The following is an 11,609-nucleotide window of genomic DNA, read 5'->3' as shown; positions in this document are numbered from 1 at the left end:
TTTTTAATTTTACTACATAGTAGTTTATTTTTTTCTTCAAAATTCAATCTCAATTCATTGTAATGCTTAGAGGAAGAGAATGTCAGACATACTTATCAATATATACATGTTCACAAAATCAGTTTTCTGAGGTCTATATACGAAACTCGTTCATTAAATTTTGTCATGATATGTCGCATATCTGAATACAAATTCATTTTCAAAGTATCTTTCACAATGCTGTCTTTTGCCTAAAGAAACAATTATTGCACATATTTTTGTTCATTATAGAACTGTTACAGCAATAAAATATTGATTCAGAAGATGTTTGAATTAAAAGGCAATGCTTGCTGCCTTTCATGCAGAGGATTTATGCAAGTTCATGTACAGAATACCGGTAAGCCTGCAAAAGGTTAAAAGAAAGGGGCTAAATCAATCCCTTTGCATTATATATTGATATAGGACTTATACCTGTACAACCTGAGATACCATGCCTGTGAATGTACTAACAAATCCTTACTAATGCCTGTGTAGACCTGATGCATGGGTGTCATGTTTGTACTGCAACATAACATACAATAAAGATGCACTGTACAGACATTTTAAACATTGTTAAATACATGTATCACATAAAATTTCCATCTTAAATGAAAATCCCTGAATTTCCAAGTTGGTGATGAATTATTTTTAGAAGTATATCCTATTTGATTGGATGATGATCATTCTCTATTTGATTTTATGAAATCTATGGAATGAAGACATGATTGAAGCTCAAAGTGTTCAGTACATCATCACGGATGAGGTCTTATTGCCATGAATACAAATTTTGCCACACAAAAATGTAGAAACAAGTTTCAATCACTAGACATATATTGACTAGCAATGCACAGTAGATGTTCATAAAAGCATTTCTGGAAAGACGATTGAGTATTCTGGACTAGATTGTGGCCGTTATCATAAGTCATCCCTGTCGAAGTCCCAACCCCCATCATCATCATCCCCCTCGCCTTCACTGCTACAGTCTGCGTCATTGTCACTGGAAAGCTCAGGTGTGGGGATGTGAATGGGAATCACAATGCCTGCTTCATCACTAAGAGTTGCAGACAACCATTCATTCACTCTTGACACAGCCTGGTCATGAAAGTCTAAATCTTCCAACATGGATTCCGAGTGGAGTCTTGATTTCGTCATTGGTTCGATCACCTGAAAGTGTTTTGGCAAATCAGGAGCTGATGCAGACCCTGGTAGAGATTTCAATGGCTTGTGAGTTTCCCCTTCATCGCTGTGACTCTGTGTTATAGAACCCTCAGAGAAATGGACTGTAGGTAATATGACATGATGAGATGGAGGTGTAGCCGAGTGATTGGACAAAAGGATATTATTTTTAACTCCACAAGTATCCATTATAGATGGCACTGGGAGATCTTCTGCATTGTCACCACAATGATTCCATGGGGGAGGCAGAGTACCTCCACAGTTATGGCTTTTGCTATCAGTTTCATCCACAGAAGAGTTCAATTTAGCAACACAAGCATCCAGACACTTTTCAACCGAATCATATCCTTTGAAAACATCAAAGACTGAGGCATGGTGTTGCCGCGTTTCTGGAATTAAGGTCACTTCAGGAGAGGCATAGGGGGATCCAGATTCCTTCAAGTGACTGTAGGAGAGATTATTAACCCATGTAGGAGCCTCGGCGACAACAGGAGCACTGTCATCCGAGTACACTAAGGACGTGGAAAAGGGGATAGGATCCCTTGGAAAGTTTTTCCATGGGAACACTGACTCGGCTGCGGTGACCGTCGATTCTGGTACCTTTGACAACTCGCTTGCAATGCCCGCCTCCATTTTTTCCTGACTGGGAGCAGCTTTCCATGGCAGGGGTAATTCCACTGATGTAGGGACTGAGGCCTCTTCATCAGCGTAGGTGATTGTGGAGGGCTCAGAAGTCTCCCCCAAAGAATAACTCCCAGACGAAAAGTCAGAAGTTTCTGTGTTCTGGTCAACTCCCTGAACTGATGATAAAAAACAAAGCACTCTAAATCTACTGTTTCTATTTGAAAGTTCTTTAATAACACCAATACTGGTATTCTGATATAATTAACGCACAGGTATTAGAATAAATCTATGTATACCAATTTTTTTCCTTTTTGATGTATAAAAATATTCATCTAAAAATACATTAATTTGCTTAATTATAATCATGTTAAAATGAATCAGAATTCTTGAATTATCACTCACTACAATTTACAACACAAAGATATCTAACAAAATCACCACAAAACAACAAACATACAACAAAAAGTTAATTATGATTAAAGGTAATTAGTATCCACCTAGTGTACAATGAAGGATTGGTTTAGGTATAAAGTGTTTGTTAGATTACAAAGAGGTACTTTGTTATGCTTAATAAAAGTTAATTTGAGACAAAAAGCGTCATTTTGAGTTCTACACCTGGCACCAAAAGTAATAATAGGTTTTCCCTGGGATCTTTATTCTGTGAATTCGTTTGAAAGTTTAAAAAGATCTTCACATTTTCTCAGGAAGCTTTTATTTGATATTATTTTCAATCAGTTTCAACTTCTCCCCTGAAGTACTGAGCATCGCACATAACTTGCTCACGAATGATCCCGTTTCCATTTGCATAATTCATCATTTGAATTTAATTCCCTATATTGGGGCCAGTTGTGTCCCTCGAAATTATAAATGTGTAATATCATGCAAAAACAGAAATATATAATACAAAACAAAATAAATAATGTTTCTCATAGCAAACACAAACTGATTCAAAATTGTTAGTGAACATTAAATATTTTCATAGTTTCCTTTTGTTGTAAAGACAGAAGTTTTAGACAATGCCCACTATGGTATAAATAACTGATGCTTCATACCTAACGTTTACTGACAAAATTTCTCTCAAAAAGTTCAACTTATCAAACAAATATGAAAAAGAAATAAATTCTAAACTGCTCAACAAATGCATGCAGGTTATATTTACATAAATGCAACCAAAAACCATTCTGCTATATTAGAAAAGCTAAACACGAATGTACATGCTAGTTAGTTCACACCATGAGTCACAAGAACTATTTACCATTGTCTAATGACTGTTTAAATGTAATGGTCACATTTTCGAATTCATCGCTGGCTTCACCTGAAATGAAATTAAAAGTTGTCTCCCATTGGTTGCATTTTCAAAATATACAGCATTAGCAGTCTCATAAACAATATTGTTTGTTTCCTCTTTGCGAATGACCCCCAAACATTTTGTTGCTATTTCTCCAAAGAAATCTATTTTTTAAAGTATTTAAAACTTTCCACAATTTTTTTTTTATGCAAGTTGACTTAAAATTTTGAGTATACTCTATAACTATGCTATATCCATATTGAAAGTGTCAGAAACTTGGCAAAACTGATTTTTTCATTAGACGTCACTATTTACACTTTTGTTTTATATATTATATACTATACATGTACATATATTTCAAAGAGAAAACAAAAATTTAGATTTTGGCCCAAATTCTTTGAATATAATTTCGTACTTTTTTCGAGTCCTTTACTGGCAATACTACTGCCTTCTCCCACAGGTGGGGATGATCTTGGCCTCTCCATTACAATTGTTTCCCTGACAACAGGATCTTCCACACACTTGTAAATAACTGGCAGGCCTTCCTCATTTACTGAATGCGATTCCTGCATAATAATTAAGATTATTCCATTGTACATATTTGTGTATTAATTTATTTAAATGTCCAATACTTTATTCATTTTTACAATATGCTTAAGTCATGATGGTAAATAAATTGAGCAGTAATTGCTATTGTTGACATCTACAAATTGTTCTTATAGAAGATTTTTATATTGTCGCTGGCCTTACTGATTTTTAGAAAAAATCATCAAAAGCAAATTTTCCACAATTTTAACATGAATTGTGCATGCAATACGTTTAAGATTTACCATACAAAAACTTTTAATAATATTTTATATCAACAGCTTTTCACACCAAGAATAAATTTTCTACAAAACTCTAATTATCCGTTGTAATATTTTTAAACTAAAAAACTTACATTTCGATTTGTAGTCTCCAGTTGTTCGTTGGCCATGTTTTCTGCAGGAAAACCTGTGTTTACAAAGCCTGCTGGTGTCCTTTTGTATACATTGGAAGCACTACAATACAAAGACAAACGACAAGGTCAATCAAGGATGTATGTCTTAGGTATGGCATCTACGTCTTATGTGGTGAAAAGCAACTAATTAAAAGTCATCAAGATGCTTTCTCTTATTCACGGAGTTCTCAAGTATTTATTCTTTGCACCTCCCACTATAAATCACAGCTAGTGACACTGCTTGAATGTGTATACGTTATTTTTTTTTTTACATACACAGGACAGTATTATTTCCATCTCAAGTCTTCTTATGTGAGAGCAAATATATAATAAAACCTTCACATTTTTATCAGCCCTAATCACATTCAGTCCAAGGTTTCCTACTAGAGCTTTCTGTGGATTTGGGGTGATAACATTGATTTTTTTATTGCTTCTTTCTACCCAGATTAATTTGCTGGGATCTAGGGAACAGTGTACATACTTCGTTCTTACATGATATTTTATTTATTCTCTGTGTCTACCAATATCCATTACTCCTGATGTTCTACATGATATACGTGAACTTTGTTTTAATGAAATCTACTTACAGGCCCCTTTCTAATCTACGATAAAACTTTAATAACACCTTTCAAGATCTTATTATAAGTTTGGTGGGTTTTTTTTTAACATTTCAACGATTTGCCTATGCTTGATTCTAAAATCACTCTTTGCTTGATTCTACAAAAGAATCAAATTGCATTTCTTTGCCCCCAGATAAAAGATCTTTCTAGTGACTAGATTTTTCATTATTTTAAAGTGCATACTATTAAACCTATACAAAGAAAAGGACACCTAACCCCTAAAAAGTTCTCTAGTCAAAACCACGGTTCTAACACAGTCCCACACAAGTGAACTAGTTATTTCCTGCCATTGAGCAGCAATTAAAGTCTGAAAATGTTAAGGGAAAAAAAAAGAACCAACATCATTTCCTCAATTACCTCTGACAATAAAAGATGTTGTCTGTCTGAACCTTACAGCTAGAACTATCACAATTTCCACCAGATCACTGATCCATGATTGGTGCACAAAATAAATCATCTGGTCCATATAAAGTACATTGTTTAGGCTAGTTCTGTAATGAATTCATACCCCGAGAAGTGTGAAATTTGTCATGGTCTGCTTACTACTGCCACTGCTGAAGGCCTTTTCTAAGTAAACATTCATTCTGACACACATAAGCACACAAACCTGTCCACAAAATCTACGACTATCTCTTCTGTGCCCTACACTCAAGTGAACTTCTACACTAAAGAATCTTACTACGTCTTAATCATCCCCTCCCTTTGAAATACTGCACAGCTTGCATATATACAGGTATATTATACATTTCATCATATTTAAATGAATATATATAAATCAGAAGTGGACAGGTATCAGCTGTTTACATGTAAAAGGCCATCAGGTTGCAGAGTGACTAAATGTGTGCGAGAGGTTAGTGACTTGATCAAGCTGACATACATTGCAGGACACAATGATCCAAGTTTGTTTAAAGACATACAGTACAAAAATTGAAGTAGACCTCTTTTTGTAAACCAAATCTCTTTAATATTCTTTAAACCTATTCCAAATGAGAATATTTAAGTATCATTGAGATCTTGCTCATTTTCTATGCAAGTAAGTGTAATAATATTGCCACAAGAAAATTCCATTCCTTCAAGTCATCAGTTGATAAGGAGTAGATTTGTGTTGACTTTTCGGATAAAAGCCATTCACCACTAACCCCTAGCCCCCTCACTACACAAAAATCCACACCTATTGACCACATTTAGGACTGTACGCTGAGGACTACATCACTAACCCTAACTCCCTCACTACACAAAAATACACACCTACTGACCACATTTAGGACTGTATGCCGAGGACTACATCACTAACCCTAACCCCCTCACTACACAAAAATACACACCTACTAACCACAAGGACTGTACCTGAGGACTACATCACTAACCCTAACCCCCTCACTACACAAAAATAAACACCTACTAACCACAAGGAATGTACCCTGAGGACTACATGGTATGTTTGCAGTACACTTTCATTCAAACGACCACTAGCAAGTATTTAAAACATTCAAAAATATAGACTAAAATATTTGTGTTAAAATATTAAAGAACAAAGTAAAAGTGCTTTAAATTGCTAGCCTGAAACACCATTTTTTTTCTCTTTCAATATCACATTCTCACCCTAAATTTGCTAATTTCTGGCAGATTCATGGAATATTTATCTCCTCCAAGCCACTAAGGCTAATCCAAATTTTGAGGATTTTAAGTACAGACAGAGAACACAAAGGTGAAGTTATAGTGATAACAGGTTCTCTTTAACAACTGATAAACAGCTATAAGCAAAGCCTGTTACAATTCATTTTAGCCTCTTTTAGGTTTCCCTTCAGTCAATCAACTGTGTAGAATAAACACCAATTCTATAGTGCAGTTTAAATTCCTAACACACTGGGCCAAAATCAACATTATAAAAAGCTCAAAACCCAGCTGTGTTGCAGTCTACCTGATCCAGTAATTAGCAATTTCTTTGTTCTATACATTGACATAAATACATTAAAGCTTACCCAAAGTTAACAAGAGGCCTCTTCTGGTTGACGTCCACCTCATTGCCAATCTGGTCAAGAGCTTCAGCAACACTGATGGTGTGGTAAACCTCGAGCACTTTCTTGGCCTTCGTCTGGGGGGCTTCTTTGTTAAACAGAGGTTTCAGGTAGCTGTGATTGAAATGCCGGAATCTGTAAATAAAACTTTAGATAAAGGACTCTATCAGGTGACCCCAAAAAGGTCATTAGGTCACATTAGGTTGTAGAGATATGGGGTGGATCTAACCTTTCCATTTGAACACATATCAATTTTAGAACCCATTATTATAGAATAATAGAAATATAAAACTGAAGTTTATGAGGTCAGTACTACACTTTGGTCCTGTATAAATGTACACTTTTTCCACAGTGGTAAACAAGAATCTCTTCTCTAGAATACAAAGAAACTAAGGCACCAAATGTATGGCAACCAATCTCATAAATTATTACATATCAATCATGAGGCCTTGACATTTTTCTTTTCTGTAATTTGGGTCTAATGAAATATTACACACATCAATAAGAATAGACATATTGACACCGGCAGGCAATATACCACAGAGTTCTTCCGTCATTTCATAACATTCCCAATTTACCCAATAAAACTCATCAAAATGCTTTTTAGTTATACATCTTGAGGTTCGAATGCATTATTATATATCTTCAGTATACTAGATCTACCCAAACAACTCAATAAAGGCACATCCCTGAACCGACACTACATAATGTCAATAATGACTGGTAAGACTGCTGTGAGAAAAGCTAACTTTTTCTGAAAGCTAGGACAAGAAGTCAATATAGAACACAGAAGAATTCATTCCATTGCCAAACCAAATCTCATTATGCAATCAAATCGCAAACATCAGTAAAAGCCTGCAATATTGCATTTCTGAGACCATACTGTTAATTCAAAATAACAATAACAGTTTTACTACTATTTAGAGTATATTTCAATTCCCTTTGGTATTTAATCATAAATAACAATCACAAAATCTACTGTATAAAATGTTGGCCTCAAACAAAAATGCAAGTTTTTTTTTCGAAAAACATCTTGCATAAAAGAAAACTTGCACTTCTTTGAATCAATAAATGTTGGAATCTTTAGAGACTCCTTTGAATCAAAAACTTGATTTGTGGAGTCTTCTGTGTATTACAGAGCTGAAATACACTGAATCTAACATGTCGGCAGGATATCGAGTGTCTCCGTTCAAAATGAATAGTATTGTTTTCCTTAGGCAAGAATCTTGGCCTTGAAAAAATACTTTTAACTGAAATAGCCAACTTTTTTTTTATGCCAAGTCTATTTTCATTGTGAGCCCATAAATGTTCATAGGATGAAAAGATACTATAATACATATATTTTCATGTACCAATGTAACCTATGCTGTTTTAACGCACATCATTTCTGGATAAAATCACTGACATTTTAACTCGACATAAAACCTGTCATGTTAAAAAACATAAAGATGATTGGAATAGCTGTCTATGTTTGCATTAAGGGGGTATAAAAACAATGTACCGGGTAAGTTCTTGAATGACTTATATATGCTGAAATTACCCAATGCTTCTATTGTTTATTGTCTATTCATGAAGTATATAATGTTTTCAAATATGTTACATGTGCATTTTTGAAAATATAGTCAAACATCCCTATATTGAAAAAAAAAATTATAATAATAAAAAACAACAACAAGGCTCCAGGACCATAAAATTAACTTATTCATAAAAGGATAAAATGAAAAAGTGAGAATGAGATCAAAAGTGAGCTCATCTAAGTTTCACCGCCCTGGAGCCAGAACATATCCTTAATTAGTAATTAAAGTAGATTATGTAAATTAACACATGTGAAAGTCTAAATGAACCATGGGACTACAAAATTTTATTAAAGTACTATAATCTGAATGTCAAGGACAAAGGTACAATCTGTTCATACTCTGCATGTATGACCATGCAGCTATACATGTACACAGGGAGATCAACAGGATAATGGCCCTTTCTTTTAATTGAATTAATGAACAATGCCTGTTTTTAAGTATACTTCAATAGATTTCAACCACCATAAGCCCTGATTAAATTTGGAGTTGGACTGCTACATGGTTTAACACATATGTGATGGGACAGCTTTTTTCATTTCAATTTGGAAGGGGAGGGATATTGGGAGTATATGTGTGTAAAATTTTGTAGTTAAGTCATCAAAACTAATGTTTCATCAACAGCTAAACGGTCAACTACAATACATGAATCACCCAGTATTGTGACGTAGGTATATTGTTCAATACCTTTCAAAAGGGGCTTAAAGTGTTAAGCAATATTAATCTGACCCAAATCTTGGTATAAATTTGTGACCTACATTAATTAAATACGCGTGTGGGAGAAACACTTGGGGGACCACTGTTACAATGCATCTTTTGATATAAATGACAAATGATTCAATTAGTCGGACAAACATGAAATTCAGAAGTTACAAAACACTTTATAAACTTACTGTCACACTAAACACATACAAAATCCACCCAGAAAGGATACAAAGTTTTCACAGAGTAACAGTTTTTATTTCTGTATACTTTTAATACGTCTAAACTAGAGAGATTCCAACAATTTAAAAACAACACATACACATATCTCTACCGGTACTTATCTTTTTCCAAGAAAAACAACATTTTACTCAGTTCATATACATATGATATATATATAATATGTCTATACAGTGATTGCATTAATGATTGAACAAATCTGAATCCCTTTCATACATTGCTTTGCTTGAAAATGACCAAGAAGTTTTAGAAAAGGTGTGAAAATTAGTGAAGAAGTTAACAGACAAAATGCAATATAAAGGCAAACATAGCTATATCTATATATACAAGAAACTTCGATCAGAAAGCCGACACTACAGTGTGAAACTAGGACAAACCTTGCACTTCCTTGATGGAAATGTTTGTACTACAGCAAATCAATTCTCAGAAAAAAAAAATCATTAAGGGCATAAAGGAAAAAATAATTTTGGCAAAGAATGCATTTGAAACCACATTTTGCTGTGTATTTTTAAAACTCCATGTCTATATTTGATATGTTTCTTTAAACTTGAGATGGAATTTTCCAACATTGAAGACAGACCAAGAACTATACATGTTTGTTGAAATCTTGACACCACTTCAAGGATGATATTATCACAAAAATTTACACAAGAAACGAGACTGTCATTCTAAAATTAAATCACAGAATGTGTCGCAAATGATTGCATGACAACATGCCACATTGAAAATTACAAGGCAAGTATTCATGTCAACATCAATGAAAAGGATATCAAACATTATTATCACATCTAAAAATCAATATTCCTAACACATACTGTAGAATGAGAGTGTTCAAAAGCTTTGCCAAATTAAATGTATTTTACACACTTTTGTATAATAATGATATTCCGATCCCAAATTGTAACAGTGTATACTAGCTGTTAGATAAAAAAAAAAAAGTACTCACTTAATACGCATGAGATTGTGACTGGAATGTTTTGTGATGCCCTCCATCCCTGCCATCAGATGGTCAATGAACTGCAACGAGAAATCAAATCAGGCCCTACTCCATAACAAATAATCTTCATCACTTGTGATAAGGCTGATCTTCATCACATATAGTATACCCATCTCATTTTAGAAAATATAGGTCATTACTGGAGTTTGATATTTAGCATGAGAGCAGGAAAGGGTTTTATGTCTCAATTACTGTGTTTAACACGTGTACAGGATAGCGGCCAATGCACTCAATTCAACAATAAGCTGAATGATCAATTCGGCTCCCTTTGTTCAATTTTCATCATCTTAATCCTCTCACATTTTACTTTTCTGTCCTGTTTGATGTTAACCTTCATTAGTCTCTCTAATTGTCTATTAATTAGTAATTAAACTTTGTACAACCCACATTGCCTGGGTTAACCATTGAAAACAAACTGTTACATTTCTGATTCGACAGGTAAAACAAAATAAGACATGTGATTTGTAATAACAAAGTGACAAAGTGATTTGAGTTACTCAAGATTGTATTTTACTCACCGATTCTTGAATTTTCTCAGACATTGATGCATCATTAGTCGAAGCTTTTTTCACTTTAAGGGCATTCACAACCGGTTTAATGGCGATTCCCTAGAAAGAAGACAAAAAAATCTGTCTTATAATATCCATATTCATTTCACCTACAACTAATAATAATTAAAGCGGAGGAGAACAATCCAGCGCCCACATTGTGTGACTGCCTCCATTGATTTCACACAGCACGGCACTAAAGCATGCTCACAAGGACGTATATTTCCATATCAACCACTGCATCAGCTGAGTTTACACATAACACACATAACAAACAGGGGGGAGGGATGTTAAGTTTCACAGAATCATATATGTCAAGGAAGAAAACAATTTTCAAACCTGTAAGTAGCAGTCAGCTTTGCCATTTTTCTCTCCCTAATTCTCTTACACACAACAATACATACACTGAGGCAGGAAATGACGAAGTCTATAAGCTTTTGTACTGCTACCACAGCAAGATTTAAATATTTAGAAATATACAATGGCATGTGTAATACCCCCTAATGACCTCTCTTTACTTCAGTCACTGGAGTGAAACAGAACTCAGTTGATTCAAACAACATGTAAATAATACAAATTTAAGTTAAAGTGATTTTGAATTAGATTATTAAATGACCTTTTGAGCTTATATCCACACATGGTCAAGGATGGTGTCTTGTCATACTGGTAAATATATACAAAGTATCAAAACTTCAAGTATAATTCAATTTTATCTCTGTATTCTGTACAGATTCATGTTACATCCTGGAGATTCGAGAGATCCCTTTACATATATAGTCATCATGAACCAATTATTTTGTTTATTACTTGACATCTTGAAAATAT

The 11,609-nt window shown here is 34.1% G+C and overlaps 1 protein-coding gene across 1 annotated transcript in view; it reads right to left on the bottom strand.

The window, feature by feature from the left end:
* Positions 1-11,609, bottom strand: part of LOC125663637 (sodium/hydrogen exchanger 3-like) — a 41,625-nt gene continuing 30,016 nt past the window's right edge. Inside the window, exons 6-12 of the mRNA XM_048895929.2 lie at positions 10,755-10,844; positions 10,186-10,256; positions 6,688-6,858; positions 4,047-4,146; positions 3,522-3,672; positions 3,074-3,133; positions 1-1,994 (exon numbers count right to left, since the gene is read on the bottom strand). Of these exons, the coding sequence (XP_048751886.2) occupies positions 934-1,994; positions 3,074-3,133; positions 3,522-3,672; positions 4,047-4,146; positions 6,688-6,858; positions 10,186-10,256; positions 10,755-10,844 (1,704 nt within the window). The 3' untranslated portion in view covers positions 1-933. The remainder of the gene's footprint in view (positions 1,995-3,073; positions 3,134-3,521; positions 3,673-4,046; positions 4,147-6,687; positions 6,859-10,185; positions 10,257-10,754; positions 10,845-11,609) is intronic.

Source organism: Ostrea edulis, chromosome 1, assembly GCF_947568905.1.
Source record: "Ostrea edulis chromosome 1, xbOstEdul1.1, whole genome shotgun sequence".
NCBI classification, from domain to species: Eukaryota; Metazoa; Mollusca; class Bivalvia; order Ostreida; family Ostreidae; genus Ostrea; species Ostrea edulis.
This window is presented reverse-complemented; position numbering and strand designations above follow the sequence as displayed.